The sequence below is a fragment of the Micromys minutus genome (assembly GCF_963924665.1).
Source record: "Micromys minutus genome assembly, chromosome: 13".
Taxonomy (NCBI): domain Eukaryota; kingdom Metazoa; phylum Chordata; class Mammalia; order Rodentia; family Muridae; genus Micromys; species Micromys minutus.
The window spans coordinates 51,455,183-51,480,532 of record NC_137982.1 but is presented as its reverse complement, the minus strand read 5'-3'; the positions used below and the strand labels follow the sequence as shown (position 1 = coordinate 51,480,532).

Sequence of the window (25,350 nt, the reverse complement as noted above, 5' to 3'; positions counted from 1 at the left end):
TGTCAAGGGTGTATGAGGGGGGAAGGAGTGCTGGGACCCTGTGCATGTGTGTAGTACTTTCCCAAGCTCAGGCAAGACTACAGCACTGACAAGCCAGCTTCTGGTTGTTATCAACTTGGTTTTTGCACCTGGAGGAGAAAATGGAAAAACCCTAGGACACATCGGACACATTCCAGAGAACTTAATACAACATCACATAAATCTCTGCAAAAGAAAAAAACCTGGTGTGCAATACTTTCTAGCAACAGTTCACATGCTAGATGGAGTAAATTATCCAGCTAGTGATTTATGGCTGAAAAGCTCTACTGGAAGAAGTTTCAAATAAATAAAACAAAACAAAAATAAAAATGATATAACCAAGAAAACAAACAGAAAGGGATTACAATTTAGAGCCATTTTCTAAGACTGAGATTTCCAAGATGAAATACCCAGTAATAATACTTATGCCATTACATACTGTATGTGTACATCTCTGACTCATAGCTTAGTTTTGTCCTGTGAATGTTGTCTAGTAACACAAGGCAAAGCCTTTTCTCTTCTGAGCCATCTCCCCTAATGCACTTGCCTTTTACTATTCACATCTCTTCTTTTCTTCCTGGTTGCTTGCTCCTGTAAGAGAATTAGATGTGAGAAACGTATAACTCAGGATCGGAAAGACCTGTACATGGTCGTCTGTTTATCTCCCAGGCATGTGACATTCCAGTGGGTAAGGAGCTGGTCTAATGCGTATGTATAGTGAAGAGAAGACACTGCCGGTATTTCCTGTGATGTACCATTACCAGAAATAATCTTAATTGTATATTAATTGACTTATTTATTGACTTTCTCAATCACTTCAATACATGCCAATATATTAAAAGAACTAAGCAATATCATTATTACCTATATCCTTACCATGTAATAAATTGGCATAATCTCAGAAACCTTTGTATATATTTATTGAGAAATGAATTAGAATTTTGTCCACTTGTTCACAAAACATATTTTTAAAACCAAACCAGACAATCTTCTGCAAACAGTATGGAGTGACTGAGACTATCTAGACCATTTATATCCAGCTATGGATCTAGATTAAACATTCCTTTGCTTATGCATATTTATGCAAAGTTATGCATATTATGCAAATATATGGTTATTATTAATATTTCCAATTCCTCAACACTCACCAGCAACTATTTCTTCCATGCCCCAGGGATGAGACAAGTCCCTAAGTTCTACTTGCTGAGAACCAGATACTCCTGGCTTTTCACCATTACCAATGAGCACTTACACCATGAGAACCCTAATGTAATTGGGCTAGAGCACAAAATCCAATAAGAATCATTTACTTTTGGAAACTTCTTCTTTACAAGGCATGGCCTTATGACACTGTTGTGGCCACTAGACAGTAGTTGAGGGTCTCCCTTCTGTGGCCTCCCTCTGTTCATTGTCCTATTTTTTAGTCACAACAAAAGAATGTTAAGGGAAATGACAGCCTCTCACTGTACTGCCGCCAAACCAAGAATTCCACTGCTTGGCAGAAACCAGCTTGGGTACCATCATGCACTGATTTTTCTGTTATTTGCTCCCCAAAGCTTTTATTCCTGACATTTTTCAAGTTTCTTGAGTCACACACACACACACACACACACACACACACACACACACACACACACAAGTTTCAGGCTTCACCTTTCCCATCTTTAATACAAAAATTGTAAACCAAAACTCCCTAACGTTTTCTTTATTTTTGACGATTCTTTTTTGTTCTTTAGGTGCTTTGTCACACTGTATGTCAGCTTGAGGCTTCAGACCCCCTGGGGCATTACAGATGGTTGTGAGCTGCCTTGTGGGTGCTGCATATTGAAACTGGGTCCTCTGGAAAAGTAGGCAGTGCTCTGAACCTCTGAGCCATCTCTCCAGACTTTCAGTGATATTTTCTAATTAAAGCCTCCCAGTGCTGTCACCTCTGGGAGATAAGGGAAAGCTCATGTCCTGTTCAGGCATCCTAAGGTTTAGTTTACTTATTTTTTTCAGTCTTCTGGTCCTTCTGCTTTTGTAAATTAATACCTGTTCCCGAAAACCCACATGTTCACTACCTCCTACTGTTCTGATATTCTTGAAGACTCTGATTTTCTAGTAGTTTCGCAGGTTCTTAGAAGTTGCCACACTCATCCCCCTCAGATTAGTTTATCATATTAATAGTCAGAGAAAGGTGGAAAATGCAATCTTATTATCAGAGTAAGACTTACAAATGAAGATAAATCCAATGGCATTTTAATGGTAATTTGTTCTTCAGGCTTCAAGTATGTTCCTTCATACGTTTTTGTCTTTATATTGCTAGATCAAGTCTCTGCTACCCATGTAAAAAAAGACAACTAAATTCTCAGGGACATGATTAAATCAATATCTGTGTAACAAAATGGATGTCAAAAAGAGATGTAGAGTTGAATGACAAACTTTTTCTAAATGTAGTTACTCACTTAAGGAGACTATTTCACTATGTTTACTGCTGAAGAGTAGGAAGCTTTCGCTCCACTGCTCTCCTGTTATGGGGTTATTTACAAAATAACATCCATTATTTTTATACCATTTTAATATAAACAGCAGAGGAGGACATGGGAAGATTGTAAGAGCCAGAGAGCTGGCAGGCAGCTGTTTTGAATGTCTTTTGTAGAACAAAAGCAGAGAGGAGGTGGGGAAGGAGTAGGGGTGAGTATAATCAGGATGCTTGGTGTGGAATTCTCTAAGGGGAAGGAGTAGGGGTGAGTATACTCAAGACACATAGTGTGGAATTCTCTAAGGGGAAGGAGTAGGGGTGAGTATAATCAAGACACATGGTGTGGAATTCTCTAAGGGGAAGGAGTAGGGATGAGTATAATCACGACACATGGTGTGGAATTCTCTAAGGGGAAGGAGTAGGGGTGAGTATAATCAAGACACGTGGTGTGGAATTCTCTAAGGGGAAGGAGTAGGGGTGAGTATAATCAAGACACATGGTGTGGAATTCTCTAAGGGGAAGGAGTAGGGGTGAGTATAATCAAGACACATGGTGTGGAATTCTCTAAGGGGAAGGAGTAGGGATGAGTATAATCAAGACGCATGGTGTGGAATTCTCTAAGAGTTAATAAGCTACCGTAAAGTGGATGCTCCCTCAGTCTAGTCTCTTTTATTCCATTTTTCCTTTTACTGAAATTACTTTTCACATAAAATGTCCAATTATAGCTTTCCCTCCACTCCTTCCAGTTCCTCATGACCTCCTCTTCCCTCCCCTCCCAGACTCACTCTTTTTCTGTCTCCTATTAGAAAAGAACAGGCCAAATAAAATAAAAGATAAAGCAAAAACCATCATATCGAAGTTGGACATAGCAACCTGATAGAACAAAAACAGCCCCAAGAACAGGCAAAAGAATCAGAGTTCCACTCACTTTTACACTCAGGAGGCCCCCAAAATACCAAGCTAAAAGCTATAATATACAAACAGAGGCCCTGGTTCAGACCTGTGCAAGCCCTGTGATTGCTGCTCCAGTCTCTGAGTTCATATGAGGTGTGCTCAGATGATTCAGAGGGCCATGGTCTCCTGGTGTCCTCCACCCTGTTTGGCTCTTACATTCGTTCTCCTCCTCTTCCTGAGCGTTCCCTGAGCTCTGAGGGGAGGGACTGAATAGAGACTTCCCATTTAGACTCTCATTTGCTTATAGTATATCTTTAGATTGCATGAGTTTCTGAAAGACACTCATTTAATCTTTATGTGATTTCACATTAGGGCAGCCTATTTATTAACCAACAAATTGATGACTCAGGAATGCTTGGAATTTGTGACTTATAGAATAAAAATGTATTTTTTTCCCCTCAATCTTCTTTACACCGAATTGTATAATGGCATAAACACTTCCGTGTACACAAACCTGCCTTTCCTATTATCCACTTTACACTTGAGCTTTGCTCTTAGATCCAGATAAGAAGCACATAAAATGTTGATGTATGTGGCTTGTTTATGACTTAATCAGTCCACTTTGCAATTCAATAAACTGTAAAGTACTTACACTTAAGTCGCTCATTACAGCAATATTCAAATAAATCTATCTTAACGTTCCCTGAATTGTATTTTATCTTATATTTCTGATTTGGGGAACTACCATAGTCTTTAAATATGTTTTAAGTGGATTTAAAATATTCTTTCACTTTAAATTGACTCCATTCTAAACAATTGCCATAAAAATCATAAATGTGATCATTTATACATATTCTGATCCTATGCATAAAATAAACATAACTTGATCTGAAACTAGCCTAAAAACATTTTTCATAGAATGTAGGAAGCATTGGAAATTCTACATGAAATGATGGGAAAATTGTTTCAGCAGAGGAATGAGTTTAGAGTTCTGTTTTGGAGAACAGCTCCTTAACTCAGACCACGATTAGGATGCTACAAATTCACATAACCAAGCAGGAATACTCTGACTTAGCTGCCTGCTCTATGGAATTTATTTCCCCATTTGTTTTTCTCTAGGAGAAAAAAAATATTATCCGTAGCCTTTACCCATTTATCTGTCCAGCACAATCAGCCAAGGATCTCAAAGTGAGTGGCGAGTGTGACAAGGAAAGTTTGGGAGGAAGTGATGATGTTTTACCTAAGGGTGGAAATGGTCTAGAAGGCGGTTTCCTGACATGTGAAGGGCTTGTATGGGAAAGATAAAGGGATGCTAGAGTCTTCAGTGGAGAAGAAAGGGGATGACACAGGGGCACAGAAGCCAGCCGGTCTAGCACAGAGATGCTGGTCCTTTGATGGACGAAGTTGCTAGAGAGTTTGTGAAAGCTGATCACTTGACCCTGAGTCCAAAAGACCACACAGCATGTGAGGTTCACACAGTATGTGGGGTTCACACAGTAGGTTTACACAGATGTTTTCTGGATCTTTTGTAGCTGTGGTAGCAGCGCCCATTTGGCTAATCTAAGCATTTCATAGCTCCTCCATCACTCAAGTCTCAAAAACAATGCAGGTTCAAATTGAATGCATTCGTTCTGCAAATGGACTAAGACTGAGACTATGCCTTGATGGAGGCTGAATTTGAATCTGAGTCTGAGTGACCCAAAGCCGGCCTGTTAGTTATCATATCATCTTATGAGTGACGGTTGGTAAATACAAAATTTGAAGGCTGTGAGTCAGACAGTTTCTTTGGCTATTTAAACCAAACTAAAGCTACACTGTCGCCTTATGGAAACAGATGCTTTCAATGGAGACTGTAACTGTGTGAAAAGGAAATTGAAAGCCCACTGTCTCAGCTCCAGTCTCCTTCAAATTGCAAGAATGCCACATATTCCCCAAGCAAAACTTAAGCTCTAAACTGTAATTGATTTGTTTTGAGAGTGAAAAAAAGAATAGAAGAAACAGCATTCCCCAAGGAAAATGTGCACCTTAGGGTTTGATACCATTAACATCCGACAGTAAAAGAAAGAAGCTCAGAAGACAGACTGCTCCTGCCCTAACACTATGATACAAATCAAGGAGCTTTGGATCCCTCCTGTTCCCTTGAGGTAGGGGAGAGGTGCCCTTATAAATATCCTTATTCAAGGAGAGGGAAAAGGTGACTATTATTTTGGTTAGTACCACAGGGAGTCTCAAATACTCTCAAAGGGTGTCAGGAATGTTTTGAAACAAAAATCTCAAAGGAATTTACAAGAATTATGGACCTTAATGATGTTTTCAGTAGAGAGGAACTTGGGTAGGAAAATAGTTATAGCAGGTTGCATTAAACTCAAAAGATTTGTTGATTTAGCAAGGACATCATAAAAAGAAGAGAGAAAGATAAGAGGAGGAAAGGAAAACAGAGGTCATGATGGACACTGGGGAATAATATCCAATAGTACATTAATTGGTATGTTATACAACTTCAAATTAAAAACAATCTTATTCCTTTGGATTTGCATCTTAGGATCTTATAGTAAATTTCACAGTTTATGTTTTTCTCCCATTCTTGATGTTCTCTTAGTAGTTTATGATTATTTAGTGTGAGTGTGTATGTGTCCCACATACCAGGGTGTGTGGTAAAAGCGAGAGGACAATGCCTCTCACAAAGTGAGAGACAACTGGTCTCCCCCCAGTCATGTTGCTCTCAGGAATCTAGTAAGCTTATCAGTTGGTGATAGGTATTCTTACCCACAGACCTAGGTAACCAGCCCCTTGCTTTAATGGTTTTTGATAGATTTCCCTTTACATTCAGGAAACATTTGAATCTCATTAAAACTCACAGTGTGAAAACAAAACCATCTATCTCCACTAAAATGTGCATTTACATACCATGAATAATTAAAATTAGCTAATGGCCAGGAATCTGAGTTAAAGTCATACTGACAAATACCCACTGTCTTACAAAATCTCACTGTAGCCGTAGCTCCAGAGAAGAAATAAACTTTCCTTTATGTTCATGTCTCCCAAAAAGAGTAGTTTCCTAGTATTTCATTTAAGATAGTGGTTGATATGTATATAACAGCAATTAATGGAAAGAGAGGTGACAAGTTTGAAAAGGGCTGAGGAGTGGTGTGTAGAAGGACTTACTGAGAAGAAAGGGAAAGATGACATGATGTAATACTAATCTCAAAATAACAGTTATTTTTTTTCTTTTTTTTAATTCCACAAAAAGTAGTTGTCGAATTAATGGGTAAGTCTATGGCTGAATTAATGAGACTTTTTTTATTCTATCACAGAGACAAAGAATAAAACACTCATGATATATTAAACTGCAGTAAGACTGAGGACAGAGTCCAGAGGAATATTTGCATGTACAAAGTTCTGGGTTCGTTCTCTAGCACCAAGAAAAAAAAAAAAAAAAAGAGGAACAACAACAAAAAAACCCAGACAAACAAAAATGATACATTATAAATAGCTTAATTTTAAATAGTTAAAAAGGAGAAAACAAAAGATTTGCCATATTTTATTATAAACTTAGCATTTCCTTTTCAATGACTAAATGGTACTGAGACACCTACATTGCATGGCTTAGAAAAGAAAGAGACCTTTATTTCCTTAAATAGCTGTTAATGTACTGCTGGGTGACAGTAACCTCATGTCTGCTGTGCTGTTTTGAATCAAGACAACTGAAATCTACATATCACTGTCTTCTTGTCCTAAACTCTGGCTTGATCTAGACCCAGAAGCATGCTAAATTCAGTTACTACTTAGAAGCTTCTGTAGACATTCCTCATCCAGTAATCCCCACTCACACTTTCCCCGAGCACACTTGATATTTATTTTTTACTTTTAGAGTAATACTCTATACATTTGACCTTAGAATGTAAATCATATCATAGACCAGGAAGAATTCTGCGTTGGCAGTATCAATGTGATAACGCTCACGTGGGAGCGGATTCCTAGGCTTGATTAGTTTAAAAATGGTGGCAAAATAAATGCGATTCTTCACTGCACGTGGCACACAACAATCAGCACTCAGTTTCCCAGCTCAGTCAAGGAGGTTCCGATGAGGATCACACTGCTGCGAGAGTGGGGGATGAGACAGAAGAGGATGCTGGAGGCGGAGCTTCGGGTACCATTGGATATTCAGAAGAGTGTATAGTCCAGTTAGTTCCAAGGAGCCTCTTGCTACAGGTGGGTAATTAGTGGTTCCACTTCTCTCCTCTTTCACTTGCACTTTCTTCTTCTTCCGGGAAAGCCGATCCATTCTGGCCTTTCAGATGCTTAACCCCTGAAATTATAAAAATTGTGCAAAACTCAAATGAATGTTATTTATGGCAAATTTGCTGCTTTGTTGAAAGAGATAATAAAAATGAGGAGTGGAAAACTATTCTCTGTGTGTGTGTTCCTCCAAGAATCTCAACAATGTATCCTACATAAACAATTTTGTTCACTGAACAATGAAAGCATACCCAGAGAAATTCCCATTAGAGGTAGGGTGTCTTCTATAACTGCATCTTCTTCAAGGATTATATCACAGTCTATTAACACCCCAAAGACCTGCTCACTGGATCTTACGATAATTCCGATGTGTTACCATTCAGTGAAAATATTGCTTTTGTTATCACTGAACTCAGTTACAAGGAAGGCCTGACAAAGTCATAATACCACAGGGAAGTCTGACAATTTCGTAATGTGTAAATAAAAAAGCAACAGTCACAATATTCTTAATCTCTTTATTTTGATCCATAACATACCTTTAGGATTATGGAACCCTTTTGTTCAAAATTCCTCAATAACTAGGCCTTCAGAGTGAAAGAGCCAATACTCACAAGTTTGCTTATACCCTCTGCTCAGATGACCTGGCCTCTTCCTGCCTGCTGGGCCTCATTTCTCACTGGATTTGCTTTCCACTTTCTGTCCTAGTAGTATCTACTCTAACTATTCCCTAACCATTCCTGGTTCACTTTAGCCTCTAAGCCTTTTTTCTCCTGTTCTCAAGGCCAAAACGCATTCATCTCCTCCTCACACTCTAAGTCTCTTCCATTCACCCATCACATCCCAGCTCTCTTTCCTCAGGGAGAGCACAGCTTCCCGCATGGAGTTAGGAACACATCTCTCAGATGTACCTGCTACAGAGCCTTTCTGAGTATGGAACTTATATTATATTATAGAACTTAGTTTACACCTTTCTCATTAGACCAAACTCATTGATGGCAAAGACTGTGTAACTTGCGTTTGAATAACCAGGCCAGATGCTAACTGGACAATATGTGTTCATTACCAATTATTCTAACTTATTGACTAAATTCATGAAGAAACCACTTAATATATGCCCTATCAATTTCCTAATAATTTATCCTCAGATTTTTTTTTTTAATTACAAATGAAGATCACGACTACCTCGACATTTAATTGGAAGAATTCTCTTCAAGTCCTCTTGACTATAATCTGTTAAGACAAGCTGATTCCTGTACATACGATAGTTTTTATACATTTTATATTTTGGACAAATGTTTTAAGAATTATTTTTTAAGAATCATGAAAAATATTTTTGTTAAAACTTAAAATTAAAAGCAAGACATGGCCTATGTTTTGTGTAAAACCAAGAGACAAGTGAATTCGTATGCACTGCTGCTACCAGGCTCAGTACACAAGTTGACAAGAAATGATATCTGGACTTGGCGTGTTATCTTGCAAAAGTATATGATCAGGTGTAATAATATTTAACATTTTAATATACACTCACAATTCCTATTAGCACCGGATTGTAGAGAGAAACTTATTATTAGGAATTGAAAATTACCTCATTACAATAAGCTATGTGGAAAAGAGGTCTAAATGCTGAGTGTAAAGGAAGAGAATTTATTGTGTCCAACCAAACACTCTGCTGGAGTTTTGCATGCATAGCTTACTAAGCCTAAGAAGTCTGTGATGGAAATACCTGTGTGGGCGTTGGGATTTTGAGAACACAAGTGATCTGCTTTGAGTTGTAAGGGTGGGTGGTGTTCAGAAGAGTTCTAACACAGCCTTCTGTGTGCTGAGTATATAAACCCTATGGTTCCATTGCTAAGGTATGTTAGCTGAATTTTAACTTCTCTAAGATGATGCACAGTACTTTCTAGTCATACACTATGACGCGTCATAGGTTTACGGCACTGACAGCGAACCTGGTACAGAGGCTCTTAAGGTCCCTTTGAAATGGCTGGGTGTTGGTGTCCTGCGACCAACACCCAGAATTCAGTTTCCTGAGCAGAGGTTGACTGTAAAGTCCCTCCCCACATTTGGTAAAGTGTCCCTGAGTCCAGCACTTGCTCCTTTCATTTACAAGGTAATAAGACTGTAAATGCATATTAGTGACCAAATCGATATTAATATGGGTAAGTGGGAAAACTCCAGAAAACAGTATGCTCACACACTTAACCCTTAGCCGGTCACTCCCATATTTGAGTACAGGTTTGTTTACTTGTTGTGATTTGAAGTGTACTTGTTTTTATAATAACAATGACCATAAATGTATATGAGACGTACTTTTTCTGAAACAAAATCACTCTGAAATGAAATGTTCCCATGGAAAAAGCCTTGAGGAGGCAGGGCTGGCTACATGTCAGCACAGAGAGACCCTGTAGAATACGTTCCAAATTTTTGTTTGTTTCCAAAACAAAACAGTTTGCCTTAATGCCCTCTTTCAGTTGGAGGATGTATAGTTGATTAATCTCTGTCTTGAAACCTCTTCGAACCGCTGTTCTCCTATTACACAGCAGTATTCACTTGGTTATAGACCCAATGATATTAAAAGTAAAGTATGCAGCCTGGTGTATAGCTCGTAATGTTTTTCTCTACACAGCATTCATGTATGGTTTGGGTTTCAATAATCACTAAATACTCATTCAACATTTGCACAACCCCACAGACAGAGCATACAGTGTTCAGGAGACATAGATGCTGAGAGGTGCGGACCTTTCCCTGTACACGGTCTATGATGGATCACATTTTAGTTAGAAACCAGGATAAGTGGAGACCTCAGAAAGCACAATGGAGGTGACTATCCCACAATAGCATGTACACACAGGAAAGGGTCGTGCATAACATGAGGCTCTATGACATGCATCTGAAAATATGAAGAAACTAGAATTGAAGGCAAACAAAGTAGACTGAGTCAAAACAGAAAGAGAAGGGAAGAACCAATGCCTACAAACAGCATGTGTGCATGTCATCCCTCTTACCTCTGCACAGCAGGTTCTTTAGTAGGCAGAGACAGGAGAACTGACCCAGTTTATATTCAGCTTGGTCTAAGTAGTGAATTCTAGGCTAGCTAAAGGTACATAGCACAATGATGTTTCAAAAATATTGTGGGGTCCCTTTGACTGACTTTAGTTAGATGACCAGTTCCCACGTGACAGATAGGATGTGGCTTTATAGGGATGTTCCCAATGACAGAGAACGAGAGCAGTTTAGGAAAGAGACTTGCCCTCCTGCCTGAAAAGTGTATCATGTATCTATTGCAGTAAATATTAAATAATTGCTGACTTATCCCTTTATTGGCCTCTGTGGTCTCACTCCGCAGATGCCGCTCTAGCGTGGAGCCGAGCGCTCAGACCCTGTTACTCAGTCCGCCAGTTACAGTCTCCATGCGATTCCTTTTCCAAGCGGTTCACTCGGCCTGACCTGTCGTTTCTGTCCCGGGTGGATACGACCTCCTGCCATTTTCTTTCCTCCACAGCCTGGCACAAACATTACTCCAGAACTTCATAGCTTTTGGTCCAGATTTATATATTAAATTCTCAATCCACAAACCCTCTATACAGTAAGATTACATCCAGTGGACAAACATACAAACTGCCCTTCTACATAGATAAAAAGATCTGTGAAATCCTTCAAGAATATTCATATCTACCTATCACCAATTACAGCTACCAGGACCTAGGCCTGCTTTCTCCAACTCCATCTTGATTTCTCTCCCTCTCAATCCCGGCTCCTCTTTCGCTTTCCTGCCTTTCCTGCCTACCTCTCTACTGGCCAATCATATATCACTTCAACATCAATCCACATATATCAGAAGTCTTCTATAAGAACTATACACAAAAATGGAAAGTTCACGATTCAGAAAAATCAAGAGAAAATAACAAAGACTGTGGATTTCTAATACACTGGAGGAAAGTCAAAGCAAAGCTGTATGGCCCCTGTGGGCAGAAAGAGGGTCAAGGGCTGACAATGAGGTAAGGAGTTGGTTATGCTTAACACAGTGAAGTTAGCCCCCAAATCTCCTGTTCATTTAGCAAGATATATCTATGATTTTTGTTTGTTTTGGTTTTGGTTTTTGAGCAAGGGTCTTCTTACACTGTATGTAGTCTGGGCTGGAACTCATTATGAAGCCTAAGTTAAATTTGAAGTCATTGAAGTATTCCACGCTGGCCTCCTAAATGATGCTGAGGTTGCAGACTTGAGCTGTCATGCTTGGCTCAAACACACATTTTAAAAATAAATTCACAAGTGCACTGGGTAAATATGCAATTAGAGCTTGTTTGTTTTGGTTGGTTGTTGGCTTAGCTATCTTGCTGTTGTTGCTGTTACTATTACTCTTCGGTTTTATTCCGTTTGTATTGTTTTGATGATGTAAAAACACATTCTTTTAGGTCTAAGCAATCAGTCTAAACTCCTCTAGGGAATCTGTAAGTATAATTTAGAGCAAACATCATCCATTTAAAAGTCTAATTTTTAAATTATATTTATGCCTTTTCAAGGAAAAAGCCTCATCATTTTCAAAAGATCTTGATAAGGTCTCTGATAAGCTCCAACCAATTAAATCCCCCTGGTTAAAAGAAAAAGTGAAGTTTCCTAGTCAGTTTCACCAAGAAAACATTGGATGAACTAGGGTACAAACTTTAGCCCTCTGCTCCTACTGGAGGGGTTTTTTTTTTTGCCTGAGTAACTGGAATGTTATTTTACTATTAATGAATTTTTACAAAGCTTGAACCATAAAGAAAACATAGTGATTCAAGTTCAAGTGTCTATTTTCATCATCAAAGAACTGTGTAAAGTGGATTTTAATTGTACTTGCTGGTTCTGTGTCAACTTGGCACAAGCTGGAGTTATCACAGAAAAAGGAGCCTCAGTTGAGGAAATGCCTCCATGAGATCCAGCTGGAAGGCATTTTCTCGACTAGTGATCAAGGGGGGAGGGCCCAACCCATTATAGGTGGTGCCATCCCTGGGCTGGTAGACCTGGGTTCTATAAGAAAACAAGCTGAGCAAGCCAGGGGAAGCAACCGAGTTAGTAACATCCCTCCATGGCCTCTGCATCAGCTCCTGCTTCCTGACCTGCCTGAGTTCTAGTCCTGACTTCCTCTGGTGATAAACAGCATGTGGAAGTGTAAGCTGAATAAACTCTTTTCTCCCAAACTTGCTTCTTGGTCATGATGTTTTGTGCAGGAATAAAAACCCTGACTAAGACATCAGTATAACCTTTTCCATAATCTTGGTTTTAGTGGAATCATGTTGTCAAAAGAAAAAATGTTGAATTTAACCTAACTTGTAGACACTCTTTAAACATAACCACATTACAAACAGTGATCAAGTTATAAGAATAGAGGAATCTTTTGTTGTTGTTGTATCCAAAACTCTGGACTGGACTCTAGACACATGAAACTGTAGTCATTTAATCTTTAGAAACAGAACTAACCAGTTTGATTTAAATATAATAAGCCCCATCTGGGAACTATACAAAACTAGAGAGCAGATAGGATGTGGGCTTCAGGGTGATGATTTAATTTAGTGGAAGAGTATTACAGATGAATAAGCAATGGTGATGAGCAACACCATGCCAACTCAAGGAATCGCAATTTAGACAGCCATGTAAAGAGCAGTAAGCTGGTTAATAGCCGGCCTGGTATTTGTGCAAACACTATTTGCAAAACATATTGAACAAGCCTTAGTTTTCTGAAACCCTGCCATGTACAAAAGAATGGTTGGTTTTTTTTTTTTTTTTTTTTTTTTTTTTTGTTGTTGTTGTTGTTGTTGTTTTGGGGGGTGTGGTCTTAGCAAGACCACTTACTTATGGTTCAACTTACTGAAAATGTAATGTTAGAGAGTATTTAACCTCTCATGTGGCACTCAGAGCAGCCTCTCAGCAAAGGCCTTTCATCTCTTAGATTAGACATGTGTTTTGCATTTCATAAAATGCTTTCATATATACTATATTTTGTTTAATACTCTTACCATTAATTTATAATGAACAGCTATGTATTAATATTCTGAGGTCACAAAGATCAAGTGTCATGTTGATACTGTTCCAATAAAAAGGTGCCTTAGATTCACCACAAATCCATACCATCATACTTTATTTGAAATAAACTTTGTGTGGGAGACATAGTCAACCTCTGCATTAATACGACAAAGGCAACATAGTCTAGGACTCAGTACCATAAACCTCAGGGCAATGTATGGTTGTTTCACTTACCTCTCCATCATTTCTTCACAGAATAAATGTGAAATATGCTTTTCTATGTCACGTAGGGTTAGGGACATATGTACATATCATATTATACCTATTTTTTTGCCAAAGCCATTGGACAAGGTAAAGCCAAGATGAAAGAGTGATCCGTAAGCAGTGTAAAAGAGGTGAAGGACACACTCTCCTAAATTTAAAAGTAGATATAAAAGTTTAAACCTAGACATAATGGTACCTAAAGGTATTTGGCAATTTTACGTTGGAATGAGACAAAACACCTTCCTTTTATATAAGACTTGCTTTGCATTGATGGAATGCAATAATATACCAACAATTTATCTTCCAGTCAAAGTACTTTCCTACTGGAGCAAAGTTTACCACAGACTCATGTCAATGGATACCCCAGTTGAGTCAGACCACCCAGCTCGTATTGAAGATTGCTGAGGAAGCCCTTTGATAACCTGATCTCAAGCAGGGAAGGCACTGTGAATTAATAATTTTGCATTCTAGTATATAGACCAGTCACTAGTGTACCTTTTATTGAATATGAATATCCCAAGTTTAACTGACTAAGCTGTCATGAAGAAGACAAATTTGAGAATCTGTCTATCTAAAAGGACAGTTTTGATCTAGAATTTGTGGAAACTTGGAGAGATCCTTGATGTCAGGAAGTTAATACTACCCAACTCCAGACTTACAGTAAATCTATATCTACCAAGATCATATGGCATTGCAGAAACTAACACAGAACTATAGAGTAGACACGGAACTATGTAAGTGTAGTCAACTACTTTTGACAAAAATAGAAAAAGCAACAAAATGCAGCAAATGTGGTTTTCTCAGCAGATCATGTGGAACAACTGAATATCCATATGCAAAATATCCCAAACCTAACATAAAATGAAAATTCAAAAATAATGGAAAACAACTCAGGAGCAAATCTTCAGTCTGGCAATGACTTTAGACACAACACCAGAGACATGATCTCTGAAAGGAAAACACTTGATAATTCTTCATAAAATTAGGAAATTCTGCTTTGTAGATTCAAAGTCAAGGAAAAGAAGGCAAGCCAGAGAAGGCAAGCATTTATTCATACTGTAAATATAAAGTACAATAAAAACACATCTGTTAAATGTCCATTGTGCAAGCACAAAAAGGACCTCTAAACCCCAACAATATATTACGAGTTTACCTAACAGTAAACATGAAATTTCATCAGAAAATTTCAAATTAAACAATAAAATACTAATGTATATACAGAATACTGAAAAACATCCAGATTACTAACAATAATAAAAGATGGAGAAAATATATAAGAATGTTCATTCTTCATTGGAAAAAATTAATACTGGTAGACATATTGCATGACATTTTTAGTCATGTGACTGAGAAACTAAACTAACTATACTCTTTGAACTGGGAAGATGTCTCAGCAGTTAAGAGCTGATCTTCCAAATGATCTGGATTCAATTTCAAGAACATGGATGATAACAACCATCTTTAACTTCAGTTCTATGGGACACAAAGTTTTCTGACCTTAGCAGGCACCAGGCACACATGATACACAGATATGTACACTGTCAAAATGCCCATAAAATAGCAATTTAAAGTAACAAATAAAATAAAGACTAACCATACTCTCACCATGACATGAAGAAATTTCTCTTTAGTAATTTACTGAAATGGACTCAAAAAAACTTGTGTCTGAAAACACACAGAATGGATCCCAAATACGGAATTATCAAGAGATAGTTTGGTGGACAAATAATCTGTGATATATTCAGGCAAATGAATATTACTGTGCTAAAAAAGAAAATAAAAGTTTTATAAAATTCAAAGGATAGGCTTGTATATTTTAATATGAAAAGATTGAATATGAAAATGCAACACAATATATTATTTAACTTGACAACATTCTGGAAATAAGCAAGACTACTGAGATAGGCAGTGATTCCTAGGTTAAAGGAGGAGAACTGGAAAGGCAATGCACTTTATGGCCCTGAAACTAACCTGCATATCACACTATAATACATATAATGTCTATTTGTTTAGATTCACAGCATGCACACACATGTAGCCTTACCATTGGGCTTGATTTATTGACACTGTCAATGTTAGCCCATCAACTGTAACTGAGGTGCCATTTCAGGACAGAATGAGGATAATGGGAGTATGGTCCGGGTATAGGAAGAAAAGTCATGGGAGATTCTGTACTTTCTGCTCATTTAATTCCATGAGCCTAGACGACTCTAAACTTACTTTATTGACATAAAAAATACAGTAGATTGGATGTTAAATATGGTGTGGTTTCTTACTCAATTATGTTCACAGCAGCTTTATTCACAATAGCAAGAAACTGGAAACAACCTAGATGCCTCTCAACTGAAGAATGGATAAAGAAAATGTGGTATATCTACAAAATGGAATACTATTCAAATATTAAAAACAAAGACATCATGGATTGTACAGACAAATGTGTGGAACTTGAGAATATCATCTTGAGTTAGGCAGCCCCGTCCTAAAAGGACATGCAGGGTATGTACTCATTTATAAGTGGATATCAACCATAAAATACAGGATACCCATGCTGCGCTCCACAGACTCAAAGAAGCTAATTAAGAAGGCACAAGGAAAGATGCTTGATTCTCATGTAGAAGGGGAAATAAAACAGTTATGAGAGGCAGATGGAAGGAGGGAACTGGGAGGAAAAGGAAGTGGGATACAGGATCAGGTGTGGTGAATAACAGGGGAGATGGGGCAATGAAAATAAATGGAAAACTACAATTGACAGGGGTGAGGAGGTAGGGAGCATCTCCAGGGTGAGACAGAGACCTGGGATAAGGGAGACACCCAAGAATCAATGGGGTCACCTTAGCTGTGTCTCACAACATTGGGGATATAGAACTTGAAAAGGCCACTTCTTGTAGCCAGACAGGAAACCCAGTGGAGTAATAGAGAGACCAACCCACTCACAAAACATTCAAACCCAAATTTATCCTGTATACAAGAAATGCAGGGCAGAGGGATGTAGCAGAAACTAAAGGAATGGCCAACCAGTAACCGGCCCAACTTGAGACCCATCCCATGGGCAAGCACCAATCCCTGACTCTATTATGTTTATAGACAGGAGTATGTCATCTTTTGAGAGGCTCCACCCAGAAGCTGCCTCAGCCAGATTCAGACACCTACGGTCAAACACTGAATGGATCTTGGGGACTCCTATGGGAGAAAAGGGAGAAAGAATGGTGGGTCCCAAAGGGATAGGGACTCCACAGGAAGACCAACAAAGTCAACTAACCTGGATCCTTAGGATTCTCAGAGTATATACCTCCAACTAAAATATATACGTGGGCTGGATCTAGGCCACCTCACACATATGTAGCAGATGTGTAGCTTGATCTTCATGTTGGTACTAAACAGCTGGAGTGGGGACTATCCCAAATGCTGTTGTCTGTCTGTGGGATATGTTCTTTTAGCTGGGCTTCCTCATCTGGCATCAGTGGGAGAGGAAGCACCTAGCCTCACAGAGACTTGATGTGACAGGGTAGGGGGATACTGAGGGGAAAGGAAGGGGGGAGAGGGAAGGAAAGAATTGTGGGAGGGGGTGACCAAGAGGGGCCAGTGAATGGATGTAATGTGAATAATTTAAAAAGTTAAAAAAAATGAATAGTGTTTGAAAAGTCTATTCTTAGAAAGGTTTAAAAGTCTATTGGGGGGTTAACTCATTTTTCTTGTGAGCTTCAGCTTTGCATGAAGGTTTCTCATTAATATTAGGCCATTTGTTTCTAACTCAGTCTTTTAACTTTCACCATATCTTCCATCATTTTAGAATTCAGTCTTGGCAAGCCGTGTATTTCTAGGAATGTGTTCTCTTCTTGATCATGCAATCCGTTGACATAACTCGTCTATTTTTTTTAATCTGGTGTATTTGGACAGTGCCATTGGTAAAGTCCTCCCTTTCATTTGTAATTTTATCTCTGTTAACTACTGTTTTTATCTGGGGTAATATAAAGATTTGCTGACTTGTCATGTCAACACTTTATTCTGTCAATCTCGGCTGCTGTGTTTCAGTTGCATTTGTTTCTGCATTGATCTTTATTGTTTCCTTTGCTTTGTTTGCTTTGGATTTAGTTTGTTTTTAAATTTTATAGTTGTTTGAGGTGTGACGTTGATAGACCTAGTTGAACATTTCTTTTATTTAATGCAGACTTTTGTGCCTATAAGCTTCCCTTCTATATTTCTGTATTCCAACAGTTTAGTATACATGTTTCCAGTTCTATTTTTCTTCAATATATGATTAGATTGAGCTTTAATTTCTGCTTGTATCTGTATGTTGTTCAAAATAATTTAATTCCCATGTCTTTGTTAATTTTCCAAAATTGCTCCAATTATTATTTTTGTTTTATATTATTGTAGTATGAAAAGATAGTTCATGTTGACAAAAACCTTGAAGAATTCTCATTATTTTGAGAATTAGAGCCATACTTATTAGAAACTTGAAGAATCTTCATAATTATGCTCTGTCTCCATCAACTTGGTAAGATTCTGTGATTTTTCACATGTAGACCTTCTCCAGTTTTGGGACCATATTCCCCTGTGTCCTGCCTCTCAATTCTCTTTCCTGCGAGGGACCAATAAGGTGTGTTTCTTCACCCCATTAAAGTAGAAATGTCATCATTCATAATGACCTCCCTAACATCTCACTGAAAACATGTTTTGCTCTGTGGTGGTTTTTCAGATCACCACAACCACCTTTCTCTGCAGGAAGCAAGATGGTAGTTTAATTCAACAAGACTCTGTAGCCAATGTTGGTTCAGACATTGAGATTTTATTTCTGGGGATATTTAAGAACAGCATGGTTTGCTGAGAAAAAAAATCCTGGTTATAATTCAATCCTTCATGCATAACGCAGCTTAAGAGAAGGCTACACCAAAACTCTTTGTGAAGTATAAGTTACCTCTTCCATAAAGATAGGTTCTATAGGTTGATGAAGACAAATTAGCTCAAGAAGGGGAAGGATCCAGTGTGGTCTCAGCAAAGATCACTGTGCTGTTAACCACATTTGCTTCCAGCTTTCTAGGCAGAAAACAGGTTATACACTTCTCTCTTTGAAGAGACAACCCTGTGTATTTAACATTACTGGTTCTTCTACTGCTTAGCTGTGATGAAAAGTACCTGCATACCTCCTACACTGTTCTCTCCCCCAGCCTCCATTTCTGTATGTCAAATGTGCTTGTTTGCAGAACTGTGGAATGCATTCCTTCCTCAGGATGTTACCATGATGGAACCAGAACCAATGAATGCTTATTAACCAGCTCCTCAGTAGAGGCTAGACAAAGGACTGAAGCCCATTTAGGCCCAAGGTGTTTTAACTAATGAAGTGACTGGCTTTACCTTAGCTTTCATTGAAACTCTATTCTAAGTGTGAATAGATTTAAATGCAGTGTTTTCTTCCCCTCACTGTGTAAACGTTTTTCTAATCAATTCAACCTTGTACAACTAATTATTTTTAGCATATAGAAAATGATGGAGTGTGCAGAGGACCAAACACTCAGGCCCTTTGCCACCTGAAACAACAGAGATCCAGGGACACAGGCCTGGTGAGATTGAGTTGTGGGTAACCAAAGCAGAGAGGGCTAGGCAGAGCATGTGGAAAACGTGCCTCTACAGCCCACAGAGGGATTCAAGATCCACCCTGGCAGAGGGATTCGAGATCCACCCAGGAAGCCCGTGCTCCCAGACTAATCGCACAGGCCCACAGTAAGGCACAGACCTTTCCAGTTGCAACCAGGGACTACCCAGGAAAGGCAGTGCTTGAAGTTCAGCTCTACAGACCCTCATACACCTGAACCAGAAAGGAGCCTGGCATATAGGCCCACGGAGTTCTCAAAGAGCAGAAAGTACTGTGCTATCTAGAAAAGGGTCTTTTGTTGGCCTACAGAAAAAGCCAGGTCCCTGCCAGTAGTACTCAGGACCTGTGCTGAAGTCCCAGAACAGCCTCACAAAAACTTCCACACCTGAGCCCACAAAGACAGAGCTGAGTCACTTCTATCAGAATTCATTGCTTTCCCACTAAAAGCCAAACTCTCAGAAGCAAATTTCATCCAAAGCCCTACAAAAAATAATTGATGGAAAACCCAATATAAGGAGGGATACTACATCCTCAAAAAAGCAAGAAAATAACTAAGTAAGAAAACCAAAAGAAGAAAGACACACAGACATAAATCTACCTCTAAAAGCAAAAACAGCAGGAAACATCAGTCACTATTCCTTAATATCTGTTAATATCAATGGACTCAATTCCCCAATAAAGAGACATAGACTAACAGACTGGATACCTAAACATTTTGTTGCATACAGGAAACTCATCTTAGAGACAAAGACAGACACTATCTCAGAGTAAAAGGTTGGGGAAAAAAACTTTCAAGCAAACGGCCCCAAGAAACAAGCTGGAGTAGCCATTCTAATATCGAATAAAGTAGCTTTTCAACCAAAAGTTATCAAAAAAGATATGGAAGAACACTTTTTACTCATTACAGGGGAAATTTATCAGGAGGAATTCTCAATCCTTAACACATATGCCCAAATATAAGAGCACCCATATTCATAAAAGAAATCCTATGAAATCTCAAAACATACCTCGCACCCCACACAATAATAGTGAGAGACCTCAACACCTCACTCTCATCAATGGACAGATCATGGAAGCAGAAAGTGAACAAGGGCATAGAGAAACTCGCAGATGTTATGAACCAATTGGAATTAAAAGACATCTACAGAACATATCATCTTAAAACAAAAGAATACACCTTCTTCTCAGAACCTCTAGGCACCTTCTCCAAAATTGACAATATATTTGGTCACAAAACAAGCCTCAATAGATATAAGAAGATTGAAATACTCCCATTCATCCTTTAAGATCACCATGGACTAAGGCTGGTCTTTAATAACAACAAAAAAACCCATATACACATGGAACCTGAACAATGCTCTACTCAATGATAGCCTGGTCAAAGAAGAAATAAAGAAAGAAATTAAGGATTTTCTAGAATTTAATGAAAATGAAACCACAACATATCCAAACCTATGGGATGCAATGAAAGCAGTACTAAGAGGAAAATTCATAGCTCTGGGATCCTCCAAAAAGAAACTGGAGAGAGCATACATGAGCAACCTGAGAGCACAGTAAAAAGCTCTAGAACAAAAAGAAGCAGATACACCCAAGAGGAATAGATGGCAAGAAATAATCAAACTCAGAGCAGAAATTAACCAAATAGAAACAAAAAGAACCATTCAAAGAACCAACAAAAACATGAGCTGGTTCTTTGAGAAAATTAACAAGATTGATAAACCCTTAGCCAGATTAACTAGAGGGCAAAGAGAGAGTGTCCAAATTAACAAATTCAGAAAGAAAAGTGTGGACATAACAACTGAAACTGAGGAAATTAAGGAAATCATCAGATCCTACTACAAAAGCCTATACTCAACAAAGCTGGAAAATCTAGAAGAAATGGATAAAATCCTAGAATGATACCAGATAACAAAGTTAACCTAGGACCAGGTAAACCATCTAAATAATCCCATAACACCTAAAGAAATAAAAGCAGTCATCAAAAGCCTCTCAACAAAAAAGCCCAGGACAAGATGGGATCAGTGCAGAATTTTATCAGACATTTATTGAGGACATAATACCAATACTCTCCAAACTATTCCACAACATGGAGTCAGATAGAACACTTCCCAATTCATTTTGCAAAGCCACAGTAACCTTCATTCCTAAAACACTAAGACCCTACAAGTAAAGAGAACTTCAGACCGATCTCTCTTATGAACACTGATGCAAAAATACTCAACAAAATCCTTGCAAACCGAATTCAAGAACACATCAAAACGATCATTCACCATGATCAAGTAGGGTTCATCCCTGGGATGCAGGAATGATTTAATATACGGAAATCCATCAATGTAATTCACCATATAAACAAACTCAAAGAAAAAAAAACCACATGGTCATCTCACTAAATGCTGAGAAAGCATTTGACAAAATTCAACACCCCTTCATGTTAAAAGTCTTTTTGAAAGAACAGAAATCTAAGGTCCATACCTAAACATAATAAAAGCAATATACAGCAAACCAATAGCTAACATCAAACTTAACAGTGAGAAACTTGAAGCAATGCCACTAAAATCAGGGACTAGACAAGGCTGCCCACTCTCCCCTTACCTATTCAACTTAGTACTGGAAGTTCTGGCCGGAGCAATTAGACAGCAAAAATAAGTTAAAGGAATACAAATCGCAAAGGAAGAAGTAAAAATATCACTATTTGTAGATGACATGATAGTATACTTATGTGACCCCAAAATTTCCACCAAAGAACTTCTACAGCTGATAAACAACTTTAGCAACATGGCTGGATATAAAATTAACACAAACAAATCAGTAGCCTTCCTCTACTCAAAAGAGATACATGCAGAGAAAGAAATTAGGGAAAAGATACCCTTCATAATTGTCACAAACCATATAAAATACCTTGGTGTGACTCTAACTAAGCAAGTGAAGGACCTGTATGACAAGAACTTCAAATCCCTGAAGAAGGAAATTGAAGAAGATCTCAGAAGATGGAAAGATCTCTCATGCTCATGGATTAGAAGGATAAACATTATAAAAATGGCCATTGTACCAAAACCAATCTATGGACTCAATGCAATCCCCATCAAAATTCCAACTCAATTCTTCATAAAGTTGGAAAGAGCAATTTGCAAATTCATCTGGAATATAAAAGAAACTTAGAATATCTATTCTCAGCAACAAGAAAACATCTGTGGAAATCATCATCCCTGACCTCAAGCTATATTATAAGGCAATCGTGTTAAAAACTGCATGGTACTGGTACAGAAACAGGCAAGTAGATCAATGGAACAGAAGATCCAAAAATGAACTTTCACACATATGGTCACTTGATCTTTGACAAAGGAGCTGTAAACATTCAATGGAAAAAGGAGAGCCTCTTCAATATATGGTGCTGGTCCAACTGGCACTCAGCATGCAGAAGAATGAACATAGACCCTTTTTTATCTCCTTGTACAAAGATCAAGTGCAAGTGAATCAAAGATCTCCACATTAAACCAGATACACTGAAACTATTAGAAGAGAAAGTAGGGAAAACCTTAGAACACATAGTCACAGGAGAAAATTACCTGAACAGAACACCAATGGCTTGTATTCTAAGGACAAGGATCGAGAAATGGGACTTAATGAGATTGCAAAGTTTCTGTAAGACTAAGGACACTGTCAAGAAAACAAAACAGCACTCAACAGATTGCGAAAAGATCTTTACCAACCCCACATCTGATAGAGGTCTAATATCCAATATATACAAAGAAGGGGAGAAGTTAAATGCCAGAGAATAAAACAATCCTATTAAAAATAAGGTACAGAGCTAAACAAATAATTTTCAATTGAGGAATATTGAATGGCTGAGAAACATCTAAGGAAGTGCTTGACATCCCTACTCATCAGAGAAATGCATATCAAAACAACTTTGAGATTTCACCTCACACCAGTCAGAATGGCTAAGATCACAAACTCAGATGACAGCAGATGCTGGCAAGGATGTGGAGAAAGAGGAACACTCCTCCACTGTTGGTAGGGTTGTAAGCTGATACAAACACTCTGGAAATCAGTCTGGTGGTTCCTAAGAAAATTTGGCATAGTCGTACTTGAAAACTCAGTTATTCCACTTCTGGACATATATCCCAGAGATGCTCAAACATACAATAAGGACACATGCACCACCATGTTCATAGCAGCCCAATTTATAATAGCCAGAAACTGGAAAGAACCCAGATGTCCTTCAGTAGATGAATGGATACAAAATTGTGATATATTTACACAATAGAGTATACTACTCAGCTATTAGAAACAATTACTTTATGAAATTCCTAGGAAAATGGATGCATCTAGAGAATATCATCCTGAGTGAGGTAACTCAATCACAAAAGAACAGATATAATATGCAGTCACTGATAACTGGATACTAGCCCCAGAATGCTCTGAATACCCCAGAAACAGCTCACATATGAAGCTCAAAAATAAAATAAAATAAATAACTGTATAGTACCCTCTTAGAGTATGGTATATCTGGACCTTAAATCATTAATAATTCAAGAGCTAAGAATATAGCCTTGTGGCAATTTTTGGGTGTTCAAAAACCATTATGCTTAGTCTATACACACCAAGAAAACTAACTGTTTCCATGTTATGTTCTGTTCTACATGTACTTTATGCTTATGGTAACTAGCAAGAATTCAATGCATACTATCAAACCTCTAAAAGAATCAAGTACTGACAAAAATATATTCATATAGTTTTATGCCAAAATGTTTTTTAAAATATTTACATGTCTCTCTGTTTTTTTTTTTAAAATAAAGTAAGAAAAAACAAAAGAAAATGATGGATAGTTAAGTCCATATTTAATGTATTCTTTCTTTCTTTTTATTGGATATTTTATGTGTTTACATTTCAAATGTTATCTTCTTTCCCCCCCTCTCCCAATATCCCCTCCCTGCTTCTATGAAGATGTTCCCTCTCCCACTTCAATGCCCTGGCATTTCTTTACACTGGGGAAATGACCCTTCACAGAACTAAGGGCTTCTCCTCCTACTGATGCCTTCTGCTTAGGCTGATGCATGATCTTATGCCACCAGTCCAGAGTTTAACTGGACTTCTACTTCATGAGAATAAATCTTTCAAAGAGATGGGGGAATAAAAAGGAAAAGAGGAGAGAGAGAGAGAGAGAGAGAGAGAGAGAGAGAGAGAGAGAGAGAGAGAGAGAGAGAGAGACTGCTTTTTCTGTATTTATTATTGCTTTGATCAGTAAACACAATTAATCTCATTGACTATCTGGCCTTTTCCAGGGAAGTGATGTAAATGTATCTAAGTGTTCTGGTCACCTCCACAATTCTTTCACTACTTAAAACTCTTTCACTGGAAAGTGAACCGTGATGCATTCATCTCAATGTCTTCCCAGTTCTCTCTGTACCCCAAGGCTGTTTTCCTCTGCTCTCTGTAGCTACCTCAGCTCAATGGATCTCTCATTACCCAGCCTGCTGACCCTCAGGAAAGTTCTGAATGAGCAGATTGTTCTGTTTTCTGTCCTCTGTTTGACCTGTGCATACACAGGTCAGGCAGCTGCTCGGCTGACCTGTCCCCTGCCAGATTTACAGCTCTTTCCAGGCAGGCTTGCTCTTTGGCTGTTCCTCTCAATAACAGAACTTCTCTGTTCTCACCACAGGGTTCCCTGACCTGTTTCCCTTTGTGGTTTTCTGCCCTTCATTGGTCTTCCCCATATATAAAATCATGCGCCCCTTCCTTTTAACCACTGCTCATGGGCTTGCACTTTTATTGTTCTTTTTTCTTTTGTAAGATCTAAGTATATGTGATAGAGAAGCATTCATTGCTCCAGTTTCATAAGGAATACAAGGAATCAATTTACAGTGGTAACATGAAG

General features: G+C 38.3%; 1 protein-coding gene across 3 annotated transcripts in view; it reads right to left on the bottom strand.

Moving 5' to 3' along the window:
- Positions 1-571: 571 nt before the first annotated feature.
- The window catches only part of PPP1R1C (protein phosphatase 1 regulatory inhibitor subunit 1C), a gene marked incomplete at both ends in the record, with an annotated part of 111,928 nt that continues 87,149 nt past the window's right edge, over positions 572-25,350 (bottom strand). For 2 of the 3 annotated variants that reach the window (XM_080928028.1, XM_080928030.1), the window contains one exon: positions 7,594-7,682. In XM_080928028.1, coding sequence (XP_080784154.1) covers positions 7,594-7,682 — 89 coding nt within the window. Of the gene's footprint in view, positions 610-7,593; positions 7,683-25,350 lie in introns of those variants that run through there. The other variant, XM_080928029.1, reaches the window with a different exon arrangement.